General features: G+C 41.2%; 1 protein-coding gene across 7 annotated transcripts in view; it reads right to left on the reverse strand.

The window, feature by feature from the left end:
- Positions 1-26,849, reverse strand: part of SPTAN1 (spectrin alpha, non-erythrocytic 1) — a 51,131-nt gene that overhangs the window by 3,589 nt on the left and 20,693 nt on the right. For 5 of the 7 annotated variants that reach the window (XM_080630931.1, XM_080630933.1, XM_080630930.1 and 2 more), the window contains 32 exons: positions 26,490-26,733; positions 26,052-26,174; positions 25,100-25,317; positions 24,258-24,350; positions 23,765-23,899; positions 23,193-23,341; positions 21,877-21,936; positions 19,450-19,648; positions 18,082-18,186; positions 17,313-17,333; positions 16,934-16,969; positions 15,078-15,125; positions 14,453-14,544; positions 12,937-13,081; positions 12,663-12,844; positions 12,378-12,477; positions 12,047-12,244; positions 11,781-11,927; positions 11,359-11,462; positions 11,059-11,221; positions 8,698-8,829; positions 8,213-8,350; positions 7,732-7,836; positions 7,304-7,512; positions 6,708-6,828; positions 6,428-6,549; positions 6,141-6,273; positions 5,606-5,704; positions 5,165-5,324; positions 4,860-4,936; positions 4,495-4,704; positions 3,895-4,236 (listed from right to left, as the gene is read on the reverse strand). In XM_080630931.1, coding sequence (XP_080487057.1) covers positions 3,910-4,236; positions 4,495-4,704; positions 4,860-4,936; positions 5,165-5,324; positions 5,606-5,704; positions 6,141-6,273; positions 6,428-6,549; positions 6,708-6,828; positions 7,304-7,512; positions 7,732-7,836; positions 8,213-8,350; positions 8,698-8,829; positions 11,059-11,221; positions 11,359-11,462; positions 11,781-11,927; positions 12,047-12,244; positions 12,378-12,477; positions 12,663-12,844; positions 12,937-13,081; positions 14,453-14,544; positions 15,078-15,125; positions 16,934-16,969; positions 17,313-17,333; positions 18,082-18,186; positions 19,450-19,648; positions 21,877-21,936; positions 23,193-23,341; positions 23,765-23,899; positions 24,258-24,350; positions 25,100-25,317; positions 26,052-26,174; positions 26,490-26,733 — 4,395 coding nt within the window. In that variant the 3' untranslated portion in view covers positions 3,895-3,909. Of the gene's footprint in view, positions 1-2,492; positions 2,511-3,333; positions 3,447-3,884; positions 4,237-4,494; positions 4,705-4,859; positions 4,937-5,164; positions 5,325-5,605; positions 5,705-6,140; positions 6,274-6,427; positions 6,550-6,707; positions 6,829-7,303; positions 7,513-7,731; positions 7,837-8,212; positions 8,351-8,697; positions 8,830-11,058; positions 11,222-11,358; positions 11,463-11,780; positions 11,928-12,046; positions 12,245-12,377; positions 12,478-12,662; positions 12,845-12,936; positions 13,082-14,452; positions 14,545-15,077; positions 15,126-16,933; positions 16,970-17,312; positions 17,334-18,081; positions 18,187-19,449; positions 19,649-21,876; positions 21,937-23,192; positions 23,342-23,764; positions 23,900-24,257; positions 24,351-25,099; positions 25,318-26,051; positions 26,175-26,489; positions 26,734-26,849 lie in introns of those variants that run through there. The other 2 variants (XM_080630935.1, XM_080630929.1) reach the window with 2 other exon arrangements.

Here is a 26,849-nt window from a genome sequence, read left to right on the forward strand (position 1 = left end):
CCTGTGATGCACCCAGAGAAACTGAGGCATGGTCGCTCTTCTACAGCAGATTTCCACACTGAGCTTCTAGGCACACCACAGCCCCTGCAGCAGCAGATAAAGATCACGCTGTGGTGATGGTCTGAAGATCTATTACATATGGACTGGCTATGGGAAGTCTCTGGATGCTGCCTTCCCCCTACCAAGATCCTAAGCATCCTTGAAGCAGCAGTGGTTTAACAATCCCTGCCCTTCCAACACGCAGGGTGAGAGTTCACACTGAATGACCTGTGCATGGACAACAAGCCTGGGCGCTGTCTCCTTCGACTCTGTGGCATTTAAGTTCCTAAAACTTAAGTAGCTGGTATTTAAGTCACTAAACCCGGGGTTTTCATCCCCACTGAGGTTTATCCTCCTACACACCTTTAAGCTTCTTGAGGGAGATTTCAAGTGCTGAATCACTCTGCAGCAATGAAAATGTACCAAGTATCTGGGGGTTTCTCACCACAGGGTTAAGCTCAGGTTCAATGCACATCTAAAGAGATGAAGCGCACGTGCAGAACCCTGAGCAGGAAGCTGGCAACCACCCATGGAGAGAGTCAACAGGGAAACAAACCTCCAAGCATCTCTAAGCCGTGAGAGTTAGTTGGAAGGAAAGCGAGCCTTGGAATTAAAGAGTGCATTTGAAAACCAAAGTGAGGTAAGAAAATAAGAGGAAAAAACCTTCCAGATAGATCATCCCCAACTTCATACTGATAGACACGAATGACACGACGATATGCTATGCTAGTCAAAGAAAAGAAACCAGGTAAATTCCTTAAAAAGAAGGAAGAAAGAGCAAAGGAAAGAACACACCGAAACACAGCCACTGCAGCGGAGCCACCCTCCAAGCCAGCACCACCTTGCAGCAAACACAAGCAAGTGCTTTAGGAAAGGAAATTACTCAAATGCTGGTTGCACACACACAAAAATAGTATGTTCTTTTTGTGTAAGTCACAAGACTGAGTCTCACTAAGAGTCAAGTTGAAGCCCTGCAGTTAACTCCTCTACAGGTTCTTAAAGGCATTTATATTCTTCCTGATCTCTGCTCTGGGCAGTGGAGATGTACACACAGCAACACCCATCTTGAAACTCCTCTGAGGCTCTGCCTTCCCTCTTGCCAAGGAAGACTAAGTACAGCCAATGCCTCTTTGAGCTAAATCTATGGTTTTAATCTATTCAGGCAGAATTAAGGACAGAGTCAGCCTGGCATATCAGCAGCCTTCTGGTAATATGCTCAACAAAAGAGCCTGGCATGGTGATCTCGAACTCTGACCCTACGTCTTTCAGTAAATGGCTCCTTTTTGTTGGCTTGTTCTTGGACACCAGAACTAATCTACAACACTGCTTCACAGAGGAGCAGGGAATTCAGCATCCATTCCAGGGAAATCTGCTCGGTGCCATTAAACTGTACAACAAAAATGGCGTAAATTATTTTTATCTGGCAGAACACAAGACACTAGGATCATTTCAGAGCAAATAAGCAGCAGTTATCTGCAAAGATTCCACCCTTTTATTATGAAAAGCCATCTCTCTCCATGTGAAAGGCTCTCTCACCCTACACAGGGCTGACACACAGGCCCCTGCTTCAGGCCCAGACATCATTTGTTGGCATTTTACGTGATGTCTTACTACAAAGCTGCCATTGTGCTTTTAATACTGAGGAAATTTAGATGGACAGACTCACTCGCAGAGGGCTTGGCAGTCCAAAGACATTTCAAGATCTTATTTCCTTTCCACTACTTGACAAATGACCAGCATGCATCCCTCCTCAGCAACTATTCCCTTAGACACAAAGTGGACTTAGAACTGCCAGCATCAAACTGCCCTCACACCCAAGCACGTTCGAGGGCTCCTGTTGAAAGGGTTTGATTTCTCCTATCAAGGACTTAATCTCTGGGGAGTTATGTGGCAGTTTAAAAAATGGGCAGTTTCTATTTGCATACTACAGAGTTTTAAGATACGTAATTTCAGTAAAGCCTCTTCATCAGACTCTTCCCTTCTCCTTACCAAAAACGGTCAATACTTCAGAGCTTTAATTGTTCTGAGAACAGTTATAATGGAAGAGTTTATTTCAGTGATTCAAGATTCAGAGGAATGCTGGAAAACTAGGAATGTCAGCTCTTTTTCAAAGGTAGACTAGTCCATGTCCTCACACACCTCATTAGATTAAGTCTTTTCTTGTACAAGCCCTCAGAGAGCACAAGAACAAAAGTTGGGACCTGCATGGTATGCCAGTGGCTTACCATGGAAGTAATTTCTTCTGCTTTTGAGTAGGAAATCATCACATTTCTACTGGTTTATACTAAATCTAACCCAAAATCTCATTTCCTGTGTGTGTGTACCTCAGCCAGATTGCTCTTTTCAAATAAAAGGGTTTCAGCACAGCTTCCACAAGCAATGTAATGACAGAAGGAAGCACACAGAGCAGAACACACCACCAAACATTTAAAGATATAAAATTCAGTACTAACCCATCTAGCAGGTATGTCCTGTAGAATGTGAAGATCCAAACATCAGGCAGCAGGACAGAGACAAGACAGTAAGAGAGGGACAGAGGTTTGGGTGGGAAGCAAACATCAACAAGTTAAAAATCATATTTGAATTTCATTATTTCATGAAGACAGAACTATTTGTAAACAGAGAGACAGAGGATCACAGGATTACATGGAAACAGAACTCACCTCCTCTGAACACAACCAGAGCGTGTTAGAACTGGCCAACGGCTCTGTCTGGGCACCACTACTGCTGTTTACTAGAAACATGCTCTTCAGTTCACCGCTATTTTTGACCTCGAGGTTTTTTTATTTCTAACACAGTTGCTAAATCTTTACTCCCTCTCCCTAGGCAAGGGTATTACCAGCCAGCACCCTGGGCAAGTGACAGAAGTAGCTTTAAGCTTTTTTTCACAGCTTCTTTCTCTAGTGGAATTCTCATGAGGTTTCTACTGTATCTTCAATACAAAAAGAGCACTGACAGAAATGCCACTGGTGCTTCACAGTCTGCTTTGAGCTATTTATTCCCCACCCATCCAGCTGTGCTGCAGGCTACCTTCAGGAATAACGGGAGAAGAGTGAAATCCTGGAACTCTGGAATTACTGCAGGAAAATTAATTCAGAAGCAGAAATGTTGGTGTTTCAGGGCTTTCTCTTCTCTGTGGTTAACAGAGCCTCCCTCAAATCCCAACTGCAGGAAATGAACAAGCCCTGAATAGCTGTTTTTCAGCAAGAGGTATTTACAACTTAGAACAAAAAGATCGTTACAAATATTAGCTGAGGAATCTCTAAAGGCAGCACCTGGGAAGACAAACTATACCTGGTCTCCTGAATCCACTGATGGAAAGCATTAGCATGCTGAGCAAATTCCTGGCGTAATTTGTCATTTTCTTCCTGCCTTCTCTGTTCCTTCTGCAGCTCCAATTCACGCTCCTGAGAAATGAACAACAGTAATTGCAAACAAATAAATAACATGATTGTCCTTGGCCTGTAATAAAAAGCAAAAGCTCAGAGCTGCAGCTCAAAACAAGACTGAGTGCTCCAGCATGATATGATATAATGATCCAGTGCCCTGGATATCTAAAGAGAATCATCTGACATGACAACATAGAATGTTCCTACTTAAGTCTTCAGAATTGGAACTGAACCAGCAGTTATTTTTCTGCACAATACGGATGTTAAACTTACTTTAAAGCCAGGAAATGAGGTACATCTGCTTTGTCTTTGAAAGACCACAAATGGAAGACCATGAAACCAACTGACAACAGCACAAATTTATAGCTAATGGAAATCTTTCTTTGCTTACAAACTTCAAGGTATTTCCAGGTGTGCAGACAAACTCTTGTACTGATTATCTTGGAGGAAAATTTCCAGGGAAGACTTGAAAGGTTGTAACCTAAGAAAAAAAGTCCTCTCTCTGACTTGCCTTGATAATCTTCTGCAGGTTCCTCCAGGTTTCTTCAAGAGCCTCCATAGTAAACCAAGTATACGGGTTGGAGGCTACACGGAAGCTCTTGATCTGGCGATCCAGCTCTGCCAGCTGATTGAAGTCAGCCTGGGCAGAGCTAAGTGAAGAGCGGAAAGCATCGTGAGCTTCCCTCAGTGCTTTGATCTCTTCCAGCGAGTTACAGCGCACAGGATCTGTCAGGTCCTCTTCAGCATTCTCAAACCAACTGTTGAAGGCAGATGCCTTCTTTGCAAAAGTCAGGAACAGATCCTCAACCTAGGAAACAGAAAACAATCCAGTTCAGTTATGCAGTAGTGCAAATGTTCTGTATGAGTTGATATGGAATTAACATGCATAAGTTACAGGTTGCCTTTATTCCTTATTTCTTCCAAGCATCTACAAAATTCTTATGTAAGTCTCCAGGACTGTTAAAATCATTAGCTACAAATGACAAAGCTACATAAGTGGCAAGTGTGATGTATTTGTTACAAAGAGAACAATTAGATGTTTGTAGCCCCATGGTTGATCACTCACCTTTCTGAAATGCTCCTGAGCCTCCAAGAGTTTCTTTTTCCTGGCAGCAGAATTAGCAAGTAGCTGATTCCACCGTTTCATCAGGGAAGCATGCCGAGCCTCAATGGCCTTTGACTGGATGTGTTTGGCTGCTAGTAGCTGGTCTTTCAGAGCTGTGATGTTTGCAATTCCCTCCTGCTGGAAAGCCTGAAGTCCAGCATCAAAAGTTTCCTGAAGCATTAAAAGAATATTTCAGATTGTGCTTTATTTAACCATTCCAATATTCTGCATATACTTCAAACATAAGTACTAGATCTGTGTGTATTGTAGAAGAGTTCTCCTGTTCTCTCCATCACTTCCAGGGTGGGAGCAGCATTAGCACTAACCTGTTTGGTGAGTAGTGTTTGCACAGAAGAGAGGTCACGTCCGTAATCATCTGTCTTCAGACTGTTTTCCTTCTCACCTGGAAAATGAAACAAATGTAGTAAAAAATGTCAGGTCTCTTATCTCAAACATTCCCTCTATCCTGATCAGGTTACCTCCAAAGCATAAATCAGTACAGCACTGCTGATTACTCTGGGTTTAGGTCTGCTTGTTACAACAGCAACTGAAAAGCTATTTGAGGTCTCTTGAAACAAAGGAGTATTTTGGTTTCTTTGTGCTAGACTACCGTGCTCCATATAGGACATACCTATCCATGACTCCACTACATCTGCTTTCCAGTTGAACTGCAGGAAGGCAGAGTTCTCATCCAATTTGGCTTTCCTCTGAGCTGCTGCTTTCTCCAGATCTGACACCTTGCCTCTGAGGCCCTTCATCTTGGCTGTAATGTTCTCCACATGGTGATTGTTCTACATGACAGGAGAAAAAACCAAATGCATCCCCTATGATGTTAAGGTCATTCAAGGCACCCAGTAAGCTGGTGGCAGAGCAAGGGCTTCAGCTGAAAGATTTTGTCCAAGAAATAGCTTTGAAAGCACTTTATACCCACAGCTTATTCAGCTGCAACAAATGAGTAAAAAGCACTTTTCAAAGAGATGACAAATTAGTCCTTAGAGAAGAGTACGTCTACTTTGACATGAAGATGTCTCTGGTAGCATTTGAAGGTTTTTCTTTACCAGTTTATGCTCACCTTTTTTATGAGATCCTCTCCATTAGCACAAACATCGTTCACTCTGTCTTTATGGACAGTGAAATCAGTTTCAAATGCTTCGTGCTTTTTCAGCAAGCCCTGCAAACATGAGACACAGAAACTTCTTAAAATCATTTCTCACCACTTTTTAAAAATCATTTCTGCAAAAGCTCATTTATTGTTATATATCAGCTAACAGAAACTATTCCTCTTGGCTGGTTAGCACAACTTGCTGGCTTTCTGTGCACAAAAGAAGTCTGATACTGACTTCCCATACAACTTCAGCCATTTGATTTAACTAGGATCGCTCACCAGCAGTCAAGATGCAAAGCTACACCAAACTGCAAGTCATTTCTACAGGAAATAACGTATTTGGGACTTCTATGAAGTTAATTCACAGTTTTTACAATTTAGGCCTTCAAAAGGAACCAACAATAACCTCTGAATTGGAAAGACAGTTAAAGACAAGATTTGTTAAGCTCTAACTGACAATAATGCAATAAGAACAATGACAAGCTGATAACTTTTTCCATACCTGGATAGCAGCAAGTGTGTCTCCATAATCCTCACTGGCTACCAGGGTCATTTTCTCATTTATCCAGGCTTCTTCTTCCTCAACATTTGCTACAAACTGCTGGTATTCCAGAGACTCCTCCAGACGCTGGCCCCTGTATGGGGAAAGGTAAAGTTAGTCACCGTGTTGCTTTATAGCTTTTAGACAGAAGATGTAAAAACAAATGACAGCAGCAGAACACCTAAGAACCAGTAAATCCATGTAACTGTTCTAATTCAAACTGAATTTTACAAAGACATCTCACACACCTTGCAGCTGCCAACTGCTTTAACTCTTTCCAGTGATCCACAAACTGAGCCAGTCTCTGCTGTATCTCCTCCTTTCCAATTGTGTTATCATCTGAAAGCTTCTTACCAGTGTCTAGAACACCCTGCAAAAGCAGAGAAGCATACAATTAATGGAACAACACTTCCTCTCTTCTTATGCATTCTATTTGGATTACAGCAAACCTCTTCCTGGCTTTCATATTTGTCATCAGCAAGAAATGTGCCATTTACAGATAAATGTGTCATGGAGAGAGGCATTTACCTGGATAGCAGGTTCATGGGCAGCTAATTCTGCTTCTAAGCGCTTGTGTTTCTTCCTAAGGTTCTGCACACCGGTCAAGTCTCTGCCATAGTCCTCTGAGCTCACCAATAGTTTCTTCTCTCTAAATTCAGAAGAGAAGGAAGAAAGACAAAAATTAAAGATTACTTCTATAGGTCAAAACTGACAAAAGGAAAAAAAATAACTGCAGATCAGGAGATGCTGCTCTGCACAGCACAGCAAACTCAATAGAACAACTACTTCAAACTGAAAAAATGAGGTTTTGGTAGGAGCTTTCTCCAGAAGACTAGAATTGTATTTCAGTTATCTGGTCCAGGTCTAAACAGCATTACTCTTTCCAGTACAGAGCTTTCCTTCTCAGGGTTTGACCAAAGTAAACCCTAGATAAGAAGTCTCACCCAAGTAAGTGCTGAAGCCATTTTGAACACAGTTTTCCTTGAATGGGGGCAAAGGTGATTTCTTGTAGAGACACATTCTTGTGGAACTGGCAACTTACAAGTTCACACTGCAGATGCTGTTAGCAAGCTGGCAGTAAACACATGTCCTATGCCAGAGCCTAAAACTTCTGAAATACATACTTGATCCAGGACTCCTCATCATCCATATCCCGGAAAAACTGGTGCAAGCGGTGGGACTCGTTCAGCTTTGCTCGGCGGGCAGATGCCATGCTCTTGATCCTCTGAAAGCGCCCATTAATGGTCTCACGCTTATCCTTGACTTGGGACGTATCAAAAGCACTGCTGGTCATCAAACTGTCAGCCTGGCTGTTCAGGTCCTTCAGACGATCCTGAAAACAGGGGTGAAAATGTGTGTGAATTGCGTGGATTTCATTTGTGTTTGTTATGTCAGTATAAAAATCACAAATCTGATTGCTGGGCGGAGGCACATTTTTTATTAAGAAAATGTGTTTCAATAAGTGTATGACCACAGCCTGTACTGAAGTGGTATCTGTAGAATTTTCTGGTTACTATGATGTATCTTCCAAAACTAAAAGAGAAAGCAATACCTCATGAGCAGATATATCAGCTTCCAGTAACTGGTGTTTCTTCAAAAGGTTGTTAACTGATGCCAAGTCCTTCCCATAATCTTCAGATGCCAACAAAGCCTCCACCTGCAGGTGGGGATGGAGAACAAGTTGTGTTTTCACAAAACCCTTGAAATTATAATGTCTTTTACTGTCCAAATTAATTTCTTCTCAATTTTCTACAGTGTGGATAAACCTTTGCCTCATCATCTGTTTAATTCCTAACAGATTCTAAGCTTCTTAAATATGCTTCTTCTCACCTTACTGTTTATAAATAACAACATAAGAACATCCACAAGATTTTTAGTTGCAATAAAGATCCTTTCAAAATAAATCTAAAGGTCCTTTCAAAATAAATCTAGACTTGCTCAAAGGTGGACTGTGCTCCGCAAAATCTAACAGCAAAGAGAATCAGAAGTTAGAAGAACAGGTCTTGCAAGTAAATAATCCAAATCTCAGCTACCTCTGAAAGCCAGAAATCGAAGTCCTTGATTCCAGTATTGAAATTCTGTTGCTTATTGGCTTCTTTCAGTTTCTGACTCTTCTCTGCTGATTTCTGGACCAGGAACTGCCACTGGTCAGCCAGGGCAGCTAGACGTGCCTGTTAGAACATAGAAAAGGTAAATGCTGCAACCTGAAAACTAAAGTTCTGATGAATGCAAAACCAGAACAATGTGTGTGTTTGCCTGTTGATTCCAGACAGGCAAATGACACAGTCACTGTTTCATGCTGCCTGGCTATAATTCAGTTCAACTTTTACATCCTCATCGTTGATCAGAAAACTTCCCACCCTTGAGAATGAAGCAGAATGATTACCCTGATTTCTACTGCAGAGCTGAAATAGAAAAGCTTCTATAAAACAAAATTTGATCGAGGGACAATTATCCACAATTATCCAAATACTTCTCAAAGCAAAAACTGAGCAAATCTTCTAAGACTTTTATTTACCTTCACAGCATCCTCACTGCCAGCACATGCTCCTCTTTCGATCAACGAGTTCCCCATATCAATGACTCCACGGATCCGATCTGCATTGGCGTGGAGCTCAGCTTCAAAGGCTTGGTGCTTCTGGTGCTTACTCTGAGTTAGACAAAAACAGAACTGTTGGAGACTGGACAAAGGGCTCCTAAATTGTTCTCATGGGTCGAGAGGGCAGCATAAGAGTTCTTGACATAAAGAGGTTTGTATATAGCTTGATCTAAGGAAGTTCTCTCAGTAAGCATACTAACTGTTCACTCATATAGTAACTCTTGTTGATCTGAGTAACCACCAAGCTTTTGACCTAGCAAAACTGTCAGTGAGCTGATACCTAACTCGGACAACATCCATCTGCATTTTATAGATGCCCAGGCAACGTTCCTGCATTACACTTAGCTGTTAAGTGAAGCTTTCCTATTTTCACTGCCATCACCCTTGAAAAGCAGCAACTGCACATACCCTAAGCAGAAGCACAGTTCACCATCCTTTCTACTCCTACAGTAATTCCACAAATTTCTGTTTCCCTTCCTAATCTTAGAATGGTTTGGGTTGGAAAGGACCTTAAGATCATCTAGTTCCAACCCCCCTGCCATGAGTTACCTACAGGTAATGAAGACAAACCACGGCTGCAGCCTATCTGCTTTCTTCACAGTTTTGATATTAGTCCAAGTCATCCATGGCCACATTATATATTAAAATAATGATTTAACAATCAAAAACCTCTATAAAAATAACTGAATTATTTGAGTTTTTCTCTGCTGAGTTGAGAGCACCATGAGAACAACAGGAGCCTTGGTGTGGGAGGAAGTATGCAGTTATCTCTCATATATACATGATCCATCCACCCACCAGGAAGATAACAATAGCACAAAAATGCCAAGACAGAATTTACAAGTATTAACTGGAAATGCTAGTAACATTGGACATGGGGATACAATGCCCTGAGAGAACGGAATGAAAGGAAATGTTAGCTTAAAAATAAAAGATGGAAAATACTATAGCGCCAGCGTGAGAAATTCTGCATGAACTGCTTTAGTTCGGGAGCTGATAATCCTGAATGCTGATATTACAAAAACATCCTTCAAAGCAAGATTTACCAACATGTAAAACTCAATTAAAAAGCTGCCAATTGCATATCTCCACATAATTGACATGACAAACAAATCCCAGGCAAGCCTTTTCGGTTTACTATAAAATTACCATTTTTTTCAACTAAGAAAAAGCAATAATGTACTACAGCCTGAAGTGGCAAATGATGATGCCTTCTTTTCTTACTGGTTAGCTTCCCCACTCTTTCTTCCATGTATCCTCATTTTACTCCACTTCTTGGATTCCTACAAGTCCTGCCAGCTTTCCAGCTGGCACATCTTTTTCTGGAGTGTTCCTTCTGTACCATTCCCTACTAATGCTACTGCTGTCTATCATTTTATTGAACCTCCCATCTTGAGTATTTGATTCTACAAAGGCAAGCTAACAGAGCTGGCATTATGCCATGTGTCAAATCATCACTGCTGAAGATTCAGACAGCAGGATGATGAGCCCAATAGGCAAATTTCTGAAAAAAGTGGATAGAAACCCATTTTTTTCTATGGGCTAACTGCTAAAAGCCCCAAATGCAAAATAAATTCAACAGATCATGCAGAACACCTGCAAAATGAATACAGAAATAAATGATGCTGAATAGGCATTAAGAAAAAGCCACACCCATGACATGGAGACCAATAGCTGTACCTGGATGGAGGTCAAGAGCTAACAGAAAACAAAGAGATGGACTGATGGATGGAGCGACAGACTGCAACCAGACCTTGTGCTCACACATAAGCTATACAAAGAAAACAAATTCACATACCAGGGCTAGTCCAAACTACTTACCAGCAGTTTGGAAAGCTATAAAACAGATTGAGAGAAGTAGTTCAGTGCATTCATACTACTTCATAAACCAGTATTAGAACATAAGAGGTAACTTTAAGTATTATTCCTTCATACTGAAAAATAAATGAGAGTTCACAGACTCAAAAACTCCATTTCCTTATTATCTAGATGCTGGGAAAAAGACAGAATAGCTCCAGGGTTTCTTCAGGAAACTTGCAGCTGCAGATACCCCATATCTTATTAATTACATGCATCAAGAATTACCAAGTGAGTTCTATACTGGGTCTGCTTTCATACATAATGTAACTTCCATTTTCTCCCTGTTAAACAGACACCACGTCCAACATGGCCTATTATTCTGTTATCACTGAACAAGAACTCCTGAGCAAATTTTTTCAGAGTATTGCTTTACAAAGTTCAAAATCACATTTTGATTTTTCAGCTGAGAATCATATTCACCTGGATATTTGTGGGATCCTTATATGACTCATCACTTGCAGTCTGGAGCTTTTCACTGATCCAAGCTTCTATTTCATCCACATCACGACTGAACTGCTGGAGTGTCTGAGACTCTCCTAGCTTTGACCTCTTTTCAATCATTTGAGCTTTCAGACGAAGCCACCTGTATGCAATTACATACATATGTTGAATGAAGAACCAGGGTTGCACACAGCATCATGTTCAACAGCTACAAAATGTTGCCAAAGAGCATTCTCTCTCAGTCAGTATCTGCATCCCATCTCACAGGGCAATACTGACCTGTCCAGAACCTCATTGCGTCTGTTAGCAATGACTCCTTTTGCATAATGATCAGCAGAGATCAACTGGTCGGCAAAAGACTGTAAGACAGCAATTTTCTCTTCCTATTAAAAACAGAAGCCACAAATTAAAACTGTGGTTCCTTAAAGTCAAGTGGTGGGCAGGGTCTGGAACAGAACAAGGCTTTCTTTTCTTGTTTCAAGACAGATTTACACAAGTACCTGTCACTCCTCCTACACTGTTTGTAGGCAGTGAAACATTCTTATCTGCATCAGCTGCTTCTAAACTTCTGAAGCAAATCTGAAAGGGCTGAGTATTTAGAACTGAATTTTAGAAAGCACAGATGGTGGTAACTTCTTTTGCTAATAAACTGCGTAAGAAAAATTAAACTATTTTCCCCTTTCTTCAGCTACACTCCTCACCTGGACGTTGATTGCTTTATCAAAATCTTCATGTTTCTTGATGAGTGCCTCCACACTGTCTAAGGAGTCTCCTTTATCTTCTGTATTGAGGAAAGCCTCTCTGGCAGCCATCCAGTTTTCAGCTTGCTCACAGTCTCGATGGAACAGCTAGGGAGAAAAAACTCCAAAGCATGAGAAAAGCAGACCAACAGCACTGCTCATCACTGTGAAAGAAACTTTCTCAGGAAAGGAGCAATTCTTTTCCTTTTTAAAGTGCAGCAGAGTACCTGTAATTCCAGGCACTGGTCTAGCATCATTCTGCGCTGGACCCAGGCCTTCTCTAGGTCTGTTCGTTCTTGATCTAGAGTATCCAGCTTCTCCTTGATCTCTGGGCTGGCATAATGCCCATGTGCCAGAAGCTGTTGTCCAAACTGTTCAAATGCCTGGAAAGTGCCAGCCCTTGCATCGATTTCAGTGCGGTGTTCCTGAAAGGTAGAGATGCGTTACCAACCAAACAGATGTCAGAGCTGGAACTGATCTATTTTTGGAACTCTAGATGCAAAGTGTCAGGAAAAGAAACATTTGTTGATTTTTGATATATGCTTATCTTTCACATACCTGGTGCCTTTCCAGTAAAGCTTCAGCTCCAGTCACATCCTTTGCAAGTTCATCTGAGGAGACCAGGCCCCGGATTCCATTGATCCAAGACATAAGGTCCCTGGGAACACACATTAATAGAAAATTTTTCCTTCCCTCCATGGAAATAAGTCAGAACAGGGAAAACAGTCCTTTATGGACATGCACCCCCCCCCGAAATACTCCTGTAGAACAATAAGCCATATATACTTCACTAATAACATACCAGACAGACAAACTGGGGGAGAAGGGGAATAGCATCTATACCTAAAGTCACTGAGGAATCGCTGCAGGTCATGAGAATCTCCAAGCTTCTCTTTGCGCTGGTCAGCACGTTTTCCCAGACTATTCCAAGCCTGATTCAACTCAGTACATTTTTCTTGGAGATCTTCAGCAGATTCTGGATGTGACTGGATCAGGCGCTGGGCAGTTTCACCAAGAGAATTCACCTAGAATTAAAGAAAGGGAAATAAACACAATGAAGACAAAAATAATCTTTCTAAGAAGAACACTTTTGGCTTTGTCTTCCTCACAATCCCACCTTGTCTCCAAGAGCTGCCAAGTCTCTCTCAAAGCCTTCATGTTTGCGCTGCAGAGCCTGCACGCTGGCCAAGTCGTGTCCATAGTTGTCTGTATTTAATGCTTGATTCTTCTCCTCTATCCATTCTTTGGTTTCATCAGCATCTCTGATTTGAGTGAAGGGAAGGCAAAAAGAGAAATAAACTGGAGGTCATACTAGGAATCTCTGACACCATGCAGAGAACCAGAAAAGCTCACATCATTAATGGCTGTATTAAGTTATTTCACAAGATGACGAAAGTGACACGGCCACCCCTGCTCATCCCTCACGATCTTCCCCTCATGGCCACCTCACCTGTCCCCCCCCAATCTCCCCTCACCCCTCATGACTGTCCCTGCTCTCCCCTTCCCAATCTCCTCTCACCCCTCATGGCCGCCCCTGCTCTCCCCTAATGATCTCCTCTCACTCCCCATGGCTGCCCCTGCTCTCCCCTCACGATCTCCTCTCACCCCTCATGGCCACCCCTGCTCTCTCCTCATGGCTGCCCCTGCTTTCCCCTTCACGATCACCTCTCACCCTCTGTGGCCGCCCCCTGCTCTCCCCTCATGATCTCTTCTCACCCCTCATGGCCACCTCTGCTCTCCCCTCACAATCTCCTCTCACCCCTCATGGCCACCCCCTGCTCTCCCCATCACAATCTCCTCTCACCCATTACGGCCACCCCAGCTCTCCCCTTCATGATCTCCTCTCACCCCTCATGGCCACCGCTGCTCTTCCCTCACGATCTCTTCTCACCCATTATGGCCACCCCTGCTCTCCCCTCACGATCTCCTCTCACCCCTCATGGCAGCTCCTGCTCTCCCCTCACAATCTCCTCTCACCCCTCATGGCCACCCCTGCTCTCCCCTCACGATCTCCTCTCACCCCTCATGGCCACCCCTGCTCTCCCCTCACAATCTCCTCTCATCCCTCATGGCCACCCCTGCTCTTCCCTCATGATCTCCTCTCACCCCTCATGGCTGCCCCTGCTCTCCCCTTCAAGATCTCCTCTCATCCCTCATGGCCACCGCTGCTCTCCCCTCACAATCTCCTCTCACCCCTCATGGCTGCCCCCTCCTCTCCCCCTCATCCCTCACGATCTTCCCCTCATGGCCACCTCACCTGTCCCCCCACAATCTCCCCTCACCCCTCATGACTGTCCCTGCTCTCCCCTTCCCAATCTCCTCTCCCCCCTCATGGCCACCCTTGCTCTCCTCTCACCCCTCATGACCACCCCTGCTCTTCCCTCATGATCTCCTCTCACCCCTCATGACCACCCCTGCTCTTCCCTCATGATCTCCTCTCACCCCTCATGGCTGCCCCCTCCTCTCCCCCTCACCCCTCACGATCTTCCATCATGGCCACCCCTGGTCTCCCCTCACGATCTCCTCTCTCCCTCTCCTGCCAACAGACACCCCGGCACTGGCACCATATTTAGGACTCTAATGTCTGTAAAGTGCTTTGTCTGTGGAGACCAACCACGACTCCAAGAGCTCACCTGTGGAACCTCTGCACCTCATGGGCACTGCCCAACAGCTGGCTCCGCTCCTCTGCCAACTGCTGCAGAGCTCTCCAGCGTTCATTCAGCTCCTGCAAACAAAGCAACCCCACGGACACTGCAGACTCTGCTGCAAAGGTGCCGGGAACCCCTTCATCTCCCCTCTTTATGGCAGGGTCTGAGAATACTGACAGCAACACTGGAAGGTTTACTGAAACAGCTATGCTCCTTTACAGGAAACAAACTTCAGCAAGCAGTCAATAAGATAGTCAAGACTGGCCTTTCACCTGACTATCAATAAGGTAGCCAAGACTGGCTTTTCCCTATAGATGAACGCTATTTTCTTCTGCTCAATTCCAGAAGAAAGCACAAATTCAAGAAGCCTAATTAAATATGTTTAAGGGTTTCCCCTGAGATGTAAAACCAAAGGATTTTATGCATATAAGATGTAACCTGAGAAGCAAATGCTGCCTATTTGTCATTGACAGCAAAGGCTGTCAATGATTCTTTCAGTAAGTTGATTCAAAAGGGTTTATAAGAAGTAATAAAATACAAAAACTATGGAAGGGAAGAGTAACAAACATTCTCCACTTAAAAATCAGCTCAGAAAAAGCTGTATTATTACCTTGATCGAGTTAAAGGTTGCCACTGTGTGTACCATCAAACGTGCAGACTGTATGGAAAAGGCAGAAATAAAAAAAGCAGCATTAAAGTCAACTCATTAAAGTCAACAGCATTAAAGCAACTGGAGCAAAATCAGACTGAAAAAACTCCTTAAAAATCCATAATAATTTGGCCTAGGTCAAAACTAGACTTAAAAATAAATTTTTTTATATTGTAAAATATAAGTCTACAAGCTGCAGGAAGAAAGAAACACCCTAGATTTTAAAGGTTTAGTGAAAACTGTTGATTCTTCATGTTTTTTAAGAGAAGCAAACCGTAAGAAAAATCAATACAAGTAAATTGCAAAAGCAACTAAAAATAATTAGTTGCAATACTAAAGGTATTATACAGATTTGAGTGAGAACAGTTAGAAATTCACAATTTATTACTATGCTGTTAGTGTAAATTGAAACAAACAGTAGTCTTAATATGGACAAGAGGAAAATTTAAAGGCAACATTCAGTGAGTGAATTAAACCACAAGCTCATAGCCATGGGAAAGAAAAAAAAAATATTACCATCCAAATGGTTTGACTCTTGGCTGAGTTTTTAACAAAAATCAGTTTAACAGTGAATTCAGATATTTCTAGAGCATAATGAAAACTGGTGAAGGCTTATCAGAAAAATGACAACCAATTCTCTCCAACAAGCAATCTACTTTTCTGATAGTGATGCATTAACTTTTAAAATTCATTCCCTTGCAGATATACATACAGAAAAACTTAGTTTGCTAAGTTACTATGTGACTCTAAGGAGTCAACGTACACCCTGTGCAAGAAGAAAACTAATCAAAAAAATCACCAATTCTTGCCGACACAGCTGCATTTTCTACAATGCTGTCAGAATATTGCACTTATCTGGTTTTCCCCACGTTCCCACAGCTTAAAAGATGTACAAGCAGCTTTAAGTCTCAGAGGGTAATGCAAGACATGAACCATGGGAATGAACTACTACAGAAAAGCACAAGGTTGGATAGCGTCTAAGATACTGAAGATATTTTTGTGCATCAGCGGGTGACAGCTATTCTATTGTAAGCCATTAATGAATGGAGAAAGGCTTCTAGCTGTCGTACAAAATGAGCTAGAGATGAATAATGGAAGACAAAGATGCTGCTATACACATACAACATATTCCTTACAAAAGGAATATTGATATAAATGGCTTTGACTTTCAGGAATAAAAACATTTCTTTCTGCTCACTACATAAAGAAAGAACTCACGCTAAGCGAACAGGGGCTATTGCGCATCTAGTGGCCATGTAACACCTAAAAACGTTGGTATAAAAACTGCAATCAGTCAAGCTCAAAACCAAATGGAGTTCTGCAGCAGAGGTAAAAAATGGACTGTTGGCAATTTCTCTGGCTACGGAATACTACTGGAAACCTATCTCAGTTATTGTCATATCTGCAACTGGAGAGCTGACAGTCACTTCACTATGCCTACATGGCTTTTATTTTTAACACGAAGAGTACTACCCATGTGACATCTCTATATAGTGAGAGAATTTGTGTGCAAGCATGTGAAGGTGAACTCCTGCTGAATGCCTAAACTTTTGTAACACGCTTGTTGAAGCAAGCAAACAAAGCAAAATCAAAGTCATTAACCTTAAATCAATCCCAATTCAAACATTTGCTGACACTAGGTCACCATTAAAATCACTTTGTCAACAGTCTTAAAAAAAATAGGGGAAGGAATTAAAAAAGGAAAAGAAAAAGAGAGGTAAAGAGGGCCTAAGAGAAGGTGTATGGTCTAAAAAAGACGATGTGCTGTACTTTTTCTTTTACTTCCCTCTTGTATGCTACTAAGTAATGACACCTACCTTCCAAGGAGAGGCTGTCTTAGAATCAGTTTCATCCTGTTTAAAAATGTGAAGAAACAGCTTTAAATAGGAAGCAAAATCTCAAAGATTTTTAGCATATTCTGAGACTTTTTAAGTTCTCCACGTTCTTAACAGAGTAAATCTATTTCTACAAGTAAGTATTTGCATAATTTGGGGTTATCCTGCTCTGCATTGATTTGTGATGTGGGGTTAAGACATTCAGGAAATAAAGGGATCAAAGATAAGACAATCTTTTTATGTCCTTTCAAAGTCATTATCGAGTTCCTTCATGCAAATGAGCTACAATTATGGCTGAACTTCTACTTGTACATCCCAAACCTGTTCTAATTGCCACGCCATCTCAGAAATTAACACTTACCCTGGGCATACCATAGACCTCCTGCAAAGGAAAAAGGACAAACAGAAACAACTTGTTATTTTCTAATGGAAAGAAATGTTTTTGTGAAAGGGAAGACAGGAGGAGGTATGCTTCCACCCTTCTACAAATTGGTTACCAGCGTGTCATTAAGCCAAATAGTGCTCACACAACTAAACAGGTAGCAGAAAAGAGTTTGAGTACTCAACCACCTACTGCAGCACATCATCTTAGAGCTCAGCAAATAAACAGTAATTATTTATAACAGCACAAGTATGTGAAAAGCTGGCAAAAAAATAGGTTACTAAAAAAAATCCCTTGAAACAGAAAACCCAACAAACCCCCTCCACTGTAAGTTGAGCTCTATTTTCTTTTTGGCCCACTGCACCACTCTTCCTGCTAAGAAATAAAGGCTGAAATTTCAGATTTCTATGAAGCAAAGCTAATGCATGGATTCTCCAGGACTTTTGGTATTATTTTAGAGCCTTCCGTTCAAAAAAAAAAAAAGAAAAATAAACCTCTAAGTGGTGCAATTTGTTATAGCGCTATTTGAAAATAAACAGTTTAAAGAGTACCCCTGTGATGGTCACACTAAACAGCAGACATTAAATATCTCTGGTTAAAATATCAGTATTATCAGAATAGTTGATAGAGATGATACAGATGAACAGCTAGAACCATGCAATGACGCACAAAGCAGAAGACAACAGACAAATGGAAGAAAGTCTTGTGCTTCTCAAGAGGATTAGACTAAGGCAGAGAAAAAGTGGACCTGTTGCTGTACTGCTTGCACTTCATCTGCCATCAACCCTTCTGACTCCAGGTCATGCGCAACCTTGTTGATGTCCTTCAGACGTGACTCGTTAGCTTTTAAATCCTGCACAGGAAAGTAAAATATCAGAGCATTAACATTTGCACAAGCAAAACATGTGGAACAAGTTGGCACAACAGGGGTGCCAAAAAGTACTTGGTTTATAAACAGCAGGAATTCAGCAGGCTTGACCTTCACAGTCACCACTGAATATATAATGCATGAGAATACATAATGCACTGAATATATAATACATGAGAGTCCGCACCAAGAAACCTTGGCTGCCAGCACCAGGCATCAACACATTAAAGAAACTCACTGCCAGAGTTCTCCATACAGAGTTAATGAAACAATCAGGACTGGAGTACATTTTAAATTGCCAGGTATACAACATTACCACCACCATGAAGATCAAAAGCTATTATCCCTATTACTGCATAAATTAGCTAAAAGCCAACTTAAAAAGTAATTTCACTATGACACTTAAATACTTCCAGCCAAACAGACTGATAAGAGCTTTCTGTAAAGCAGAAAGGGAACTTCGTTAAAAAGAGCAGTAGTAGAGAACTTGTAATTAAATTCTAATAGGTGACAGATTCTAATTTCAACCATTAGCTTAATTTAAAAGAACCCAAACCCATAACTGCTATCATCTCCTCACCTACAATAAAAGGGTGGCTCAAGTTAGCTAACTTTCAAGCTGTAAACATGATAATGTCTACAGAACTGTCTTTTCAGATGTGTAAGGTCAGGCATCTTTGCATTTCAGTGCTCAGTATCTTATAAAAGTGGACAGAATAAATACATCTGCCCAAGCAATTCTTTCCTATCTCAGGCAAATAAAATAAATGAATAAAACCCCAACTGGTATTGCAAACACCGGGAGGGAAAAAAAAAAGCAAGCTGAAAGCCTACAAGCATTTTGAAGCACAGAATGATGTTTTTTCTCATCTTGGGAAAAAACGAACAGATGGAAACCAAAATGGATCTTTCCTTTCAACAAAAAAGGAAGACTTAACCAAACGTTATGCTTTACACAAAATGAAATTCCTCCAGAGCTTGGCAGATTCTATCTTTGAATGTTCTGAAAGAGAACTTTCACTCCTTTGGGAGCTGTGAAGCATGTAGCAACCTGGAGACTGTAACCAAACTGAAGACTTTTAAATGTGGAATTCTATCATCACAAAAGAAAACACATATATATATCTTTATTTCCAATCAAAGCTACTTTTCGTTCTCAACTATGAAGGATCATCAGAGATACATGATCAGAAAACCTAAAGGGAAAGGGCAAAACTAACACACCCATTGTGCGTTATTACAACATACCTTCTGAAAATCATCAAACTTCTTCTGGAGCACCTCCACCTGCTCCAGATCAGCACCCACTTCCTCATTTGTGAGAGCAGCTTCCTTCTCATTGATCCACTGCTGAAGCTCATTGGCTTCACGGAAAAGCATGAATTTTTTGCAGCTTTTTTCCAGCATGCCTTTCCGCTTTTCTCCCAGCTCAAGAAGAGAGTGATACCTGGAACAAGCAGAAAAGGGAAGTGGGAGCAGATTAAAGTGCGCAGAGTCACAGTAATTTACCAAGTCCTGGTCTCACCAGAGATGTGGGAAATCCCTGCAGTCTACATAGTTCTTGTACAGAATGATCTACTTGTACATAGGTGGAGGTAAACTGTACGTGTCTCTCCTCTATATGGATGTGCACACCAAAATGAGATCTTCCACATGCAACACTTCACTGGGTAAAAGCAAAACCAAATCACAGCTGAGGTCAGGGTAGGCTCTAAAGCTACAGCAGCACTGCAGCGCAGGAATGGCTCCATAGGTCTTGCTTTACAAGAGGTATTTCCCCATCATACATCAAGTTTGCTATCGAATCATTAAAATCCACTAACCTCCCAGCTTTTGGACGTAAATGTTTCACCTAGTTGTTACTCATTGCAAAATCTGCTGAATGTTTTTTAAAAGGTGTTCTTTTTTTGATAACACAACTACATTAAACTGGGAAATCCATGAAACTCATTTCACATACACTGTTTTTACATCTGTGAAATTCCCAACATCATCAGTGAAATCACTTCTCATTTACATTAGAATAAATGCAAAGTAAAACCTCTAAAATGTTTAAATTGGCTTGAAGAGGCAAATAAACCTCAAAAGAGCAGTCAATGTTTTAAAATCACAAGAAAACCAGTGACTCCTCTTTGATTCCTGGCAACCAACTAAATACAGAGGCTCCATCCTCAAGTCCTTTCCCCAGCTATTGCTGAATAAAAGCCAACAGAAGCTTTAGTCATTAGTACTGCATGACAGATTTCTTCAGCAATGCATAATGCTTGTTTTTAAAGACCCTGCATTCAGAAAAGCCACATCCATTCTTACTGCTACCCTATTTTAAGTCTTCTGGAAGATGAGATATTCTGGCTGCATCTGGACGGCTTTTTATATCCTCCATCAGATTGCACATTGGTCTACTACAGCGATCAACAGCAGCAACTGATTCACATTATTAAGGCATGAAGATACTCATTTTGGTGTTATTAAAATCAAATAATGGAAGACACTGCTGAGATACCTGCAGGAGCCTCAAGTTGGGAAAGTGCAGCCCTATAATGTTTTCATTTCCCACCCTGACACACAGAGGCAAACACCAAGCAATTACACCTCCCAGCTTGAGGAGTTCAATGATGTAGCATTTTCCAAACAAGTAACTCAGAGAGGACAAAGTCTGTTGAAGAAAATCCTCGATACCCTGGACTGTAATGTCTACACATCAAACTGATAATCAACTCTAAGTCTTTCATGCAAGCAGTGACTTTGTGGTCTCCTGCCTACCCTGGTTTAAGACTGGATAGAATGGAGTTAATAATCTTTTGTATTAGGTTTGAATAGAAACATCCTACCCTGACTTGAGGAAAACCCTGTTTTGAAGCCTGCTGTAACTGCAGATGTTTGCCTCAGCATATAATTTTAGATATTAAACACTTGTGAAGCTCATAGAGGATCTAGGGCAAAATTCCTTTAGAAGCAGACCTTACCTCAAAGCTGCTTTGCAGCACTTCAGAGATTAACATACTACTTTCCCCTTCTGATTCTCAAGAAATACATTCCCTATGAAAAGGCTGCCAGGCACAGCTGATGAACGCTACTGCTTTGGATTTCCCAGAAATTTCCAAGACTCACAACACAAACTTGGTATTTTTTGCAGGAGAGATGAGCAGAAGTTTGAAAATTAAGTTACTGTTATAATAAAACCCAATCATCCTATGTAAATAAACTAATCCTTTTGGATTACTCAGCATGTTATTTTATAGAATAAACTAGGATAACTCTGCCCTTTCCAAGCTCTAAGACATTCATATGTGATGAAACACTTCATGTATATATATTATATATATATATAACAAACTAGTATTTCTGTCTGCACCTCAGAAAGAGATTTTTTTTTTAAAGAGAACACTCTAGGTATCACTAAAGCCTCATTAGGTAAGCAAAATTAGCATAATGGAAAACAACATCAATCTATTTAGCAGCACAGAGGTGACCAATAAGATGAGCAGCCGGTTGGGTGGCTGGCTATAAAGAACACATACCATGACACTCATCTACACTAAAAACAATTCACATCACAAATTGCTTCCTTTATGTCTCTTTGGAGCAGCTTTCCCAAAGAAATAAACAAACAAAAGAGAATGAACAGTGACAGTATGGAGACAGCATGGTTTAGAAAGGGCTAATCCTACTCACAGTTCTTCGACCTGTTTCATACGCAGAGATACACTGCCGACTTCCTTAGTTATAAGAGTCCTGCACAGACAGAGGGAGCACAGCAAATGCATGCAAAAAATTAGTCAGATTAACAAAAATAATGAAAGCAGCAGCTCCATCCATGGGTTGTCTGTGGTAGGAGATGGTTAAGAGTTCACATTTAAATGGAGAAAATTAGGTGTCATTCAGAAGCAAACAAAGCAAATAAGACCAGAAGTACAATTCACATAAGGAAACCTCAGCAGTACAGTGCAACTCTCTCTATAAGGTCTCCTCATTTCCTGATCATTGTGCCACGCGGTTGTAGACTAAAAGGGTAGCCCCCTCTTCTTGGCTCTAAAATACAGAACCCCTGTTGTAGTTCTTAAAAGCAGCATGAAAATCCACAGAGAAAACTAGACACTACTAAAATCCTGAGTAATGTTCAGTTTTCCAGCGTCCTTTCTTCTCACTGGTACAAGCTTTTCGCTTTTTAATTCTAGAGCTAAAGGTAGTTATTATTGTATGTCATTGTAATAACTGGTGACTCAAAACAAGTGAGTGGGAAGATATTCTCATGTAGAATGACAGCATAGCTGTGCAAACAGACAGGAGTATGCGTAAGACTTTCAGCTTTGGCTTCCAAGTGGCTTGATAAGATGAGCCAGTAGCTCACAGCTATCACCCACAGCCCTTGCTTGCCCTAATCACTAACTACCACGCGCTTCAGGAGGGCATTACCAAGCAGCCACAGAGCCTTCTCTATTTGCAATGGCATGTTCCTCAAAAAGGAGGGGACACTTTTTAGCCCATAATGGCACAACATTTCAGGAACACAAGTAATGAGCTAGCACCAAAGAAGTCACAGCTCCTGAGGAGGTCACCTCCAGAGGCAGCCCTGTATAGGGAGGGCACTGTACTTCATGAAACCAAATTTAAGAAAGCTTTTCAAAACAGATCAAACATTAAGAAGTGACAATTACAAATACAAGAGCTGCTTAGGACAGATATAACTCACAAACAAGTTTTAAGTAGTTAAGTACAACAACAAAAGGAACACAAAATACAGAAGTCAGACAGCAAGTTGAGCTCTAGTGTCATGAGTTTTACAGTTAAAAAATGTGAAAAGCAGTAAGAAAATCTAGAATAGGAATAAAATGACTGAATATGGTGCCCTGGTAAAGAAGCCAATTGTTTGGCTCAAATTAATTACTCCCTAGCGTAACAGGCAGCAACCTCAGCTTCTGGCATATGTGGGGAAACAGCCAAGCCAGCAAATGCTGAATGGGTGTCATATATCATCAGTTAAATCTTACTGGTTGTCAATTTGCTCCTGTCGCAATGCTATGCTGCCCTGCTCTTCCAGGAGATTCTCTCGGGATGCAGACTGGGCAGGATCCAGTTTTTTCACATAGGCAGCTGGTACAAACCCCTGACGGTCATTAACTTCCACCTTCCACCAGTCCTGGAAAGAAAAAAACCCCAAAATGACTACTAAACCAGTGATGCTCCCAACAGTTTGCTCTTTTTATGGGGATCATTTCAGACAAACAGTTTCTTGAAGACACCTATTTGTTACCTTCCATGTCTTCTCTTGTGTTTGGTCAAAAATTCCTCAACAATAGGAAAATAAGTTTTCTGACAGGCACATGCCCTAGAACAGATGTTGTTTATCTGACTTGGAAGCTATAGAGGAGTCACGAGAATGAGCAGAAGAGGTATGCTAAAGCGCTGAAAGGGAACAGGGGCTAAATATGCAAATTCTTTAACTTCTTTGAATGCTCTTTTTAATAAGACAAAACCAAAAGAACCCCAAAACACGCTCCGCAGAGCACACAACCCCAAACGAGCCAAGCAGCTCAGCAAAAACCAGAAGGCAAGAGTGTACCTTGTTGGTGCTGTTGAGTAAGGTGAGGATGTCTCCCTTTTTCATAGTCACCTCCCGGGGACTCTTCTCTTGGTAATCATAGAGTGCCAGAACAAGCTCTTTTCCAGTTTCATCATCTGTGGGAGCAACTTGTTGCTAACAAAGAAGGAACACAAGAAAAATGAGTTGTTCCATGTTTATGACAATCAATGTAGTTGTCCTAACAGCCTTAGTTAAAGCTACTGTAATGCCTTAAAATTATTCCTGTTGAAACAAATGCAGATAGACTTAGTTGAGGTGCTGTCTGGGATCAAGCCTTGAAAACCACATTACACTGTCTTCTTCTGAGGCAACACAGCTGTCTGTTATAATTATAAAAACAGACCACTAATTCTTTTGAGAAAATCAAGTACAGTCTGCAACAGGCTCTCAAAACCAACAACTGTTATTAGGCTTTGTCTTTACCTTTTGCTGACCCAAGAATTTCAGCAATATGATTAGCATCTTTCCTTACCCTGCATGACTGGGCCTGTTCTCTTAATGCCTGGATGCTACTGCCGTAAGCAGAAAGATCAGACATCAAAGCTTCATGTTTCTTCAGAAGAGCCTGAAAGTGAAAGACAAAAACAACATGTACACCATTTTACAAATACCACTCTGCTTAAAATATATACTTTGGCTCCATATATAGGGAATGTGGGTTTTTCAGAGCTGCCAGTCTTGTGACTCTCATGAGAATAACCACTTCTATTCATTCACAGGCTAGACAGTGCTCCAAATGCTTCTGGTGCTTTTGCTCTACCTTATCTCAGAAACATTCTTTTGTTCTGACCAGGAATACCACGTATCACGCTGGAAACAGTGTTAAGTTTGAAAGTATGCCTTTAAACTGCACTTCAATTTGACGAACTGTCAGTCAGCAGTGTCTGGGATGTCGTGTTTGACTGCAGAAGGACACTAGGAAAATAACTCTAGTCAAAAAATTACTTCCAGAGCAATGAGCTACTAAAAACCAGACTCATACCGAAATGCAACATCACGTGAGGAATTTGCTGACATTAGTCCTGTTATACTCCACCAAAACCAAGCAAAAAAACCCTATAGAAGAGCTGATGCAAAGTAAATGTAAAGTTTCCTCCCAATTGATTTAATATACTGAACAGTAAAATCTCATGTACACTACTGAAGACACAGGAAAAAACCTGTCATCTTTTGATTCAGAGCCAAAATTCAGCTTGATGCAAGAGTCTTCTGCCATTTTTTGTATGAATCTCAAAATCAGCAGAACTCATTCTTTTACCAGTGGACAAATCCTTGCTTTGTTTATACAAAACAGATTCAAACAATCTCAAATACCTCAGCAGAGTCTTCATCTTTTCCATAGTCTGTACTGCCGACAATGGGCTCCTTTTCCCTCATCCAGGATTCTGCCTCATTAGCATCAGCAAAGTACTGCTGAGCTTGCAGGGAATCCTCTAGGTCTTGTCGACGTTGAGATGCTTTAGCTTTCAGTGAGTCCCACTTTTGGTTCAGCTCATTCAGTTTGATTTTCACATCCTCAGCTGCAAAATGTCCTATGTAACAGAAGAAGAGGGAACTGAAGATTACCTGTACTTCTTGGAAGTCACAGAAATTAGATCCATTTAAACCTACATAGCCTATTCTGCCTAGAATAATGTAAGCACAACTCAGCTTGTCCGTTTGCCTTAAGACAGGAAAACACTGTACCTGTCAATCAAGGTGTACTAGGAGCATTTGAATCATTCTAAACCAAACAAGCCACATCATAAGATTTCTTCTCAGTGATACAACACAAAAGGTCACCTTTTTCCAGCGGCAGAGTTTTGGCAGCAGACAAATCTTATTTCAGACCAACATTCTGAATACTGGAATGAGGGAATTTCAGTAGTCTGGTGTTAAGAACACTCAGTTACAAATAAAGATACTTATTTATTTAAAAGCAGGAATAACTCTTACTGTCCTTGTGGAGGATTCTCTCTCACATCATGATTATGCATCCTTGATATAAGCCTTTAATACATTTAAAAATGGAGACTAAATATCATAGGCACAAAGGTGCTGAGTACAGGGAGCATATGTCCCTGTCAAGAGCAGATGCACACCTGTGCAAATCACGACAGGTTCGCATCAAGGAATCTATTTTTAAGTTGAAGAATGATCAGAAGTTCATCCTGCCAGCAGGTATATGGATAAAAAGAGGCAGTGATTCTTAACCATACAGCACCAAAGTCCAGTATTAAGACTTTTGGATTTCTAAAGAGGAGGAGTTAAAACCATCAAGACGTACCCTCTTCAACCATAGCATTTCCCTTCTGTGTGACTGCTTTAATGCGGGGCTCATGGCCTGCAATTTCTGCCTGCAAAGCCTGGTGCTTCTTTAGCAGATTCTGGACACCAATTAAGTCTTTGCCTGAAAGAAAGAAAACAATTCATCAGCTCATTCTGAGTCATTAATCAAAAATTTCAAGGCAGCTGCAACCAGTGTTAGACAACTTGCAGAGTAAGTGCTACCACCATGAAGACAGAGCACTGAAGACTGCTACCCATTCAAATTTTAGAAGTAATGTAACAGTTAAAGAGCCATGGGTGATGGCAAATCTGGAACTCTAGGCAATGGCAATTGCAATAAATGTTTCATAAATTTCTAGGGAATCTTCCATAAAGAGACAGATTATAACAGAGCAATTTTTACATTGAAATCCTGGAGATACCAGGATGGACCAACCTCGGTTTGTTGAAGCTGCAATGGGTTCTTTTTCCCTAATCCAGGTCTCTTCATCCTCAATGTCACGGAAGAGCTGCTGCAGGCGAAGAGAATCTGCAAGTTTCTGCTTTCGAGCTACCATAGGATCCTTCAGAGCTTCATAACGAGCTACTAAAGCTTCTTGCTTCTTCTTGATATTGTCAGCATCAAAGTGCCCAGCATCCTGGAACTGGCGTGCCTGGATGGTAATGCCATCTATACGATCCTAAAATTAACCCAGCAATTGCATTATGTCAGAATTTCTCTGAGATGGCTGCAGTGACTGTAAATATTCAGGTCTTAGTAAGTTATCTTGTGACAGAAGAAGAGAACTTTAGCTGC

This window comes from Psittacula echo (genome assembly GCF_963264785.1).
Source record: "Psittacula echo genome assembly, chromosome: 16".
Taxonomy (NCBI): Eukaryota; Metazoa; Chordata; class Aves; order Psittaciformes; family Psittacidae; genus Psittacula; species Psittacula echo.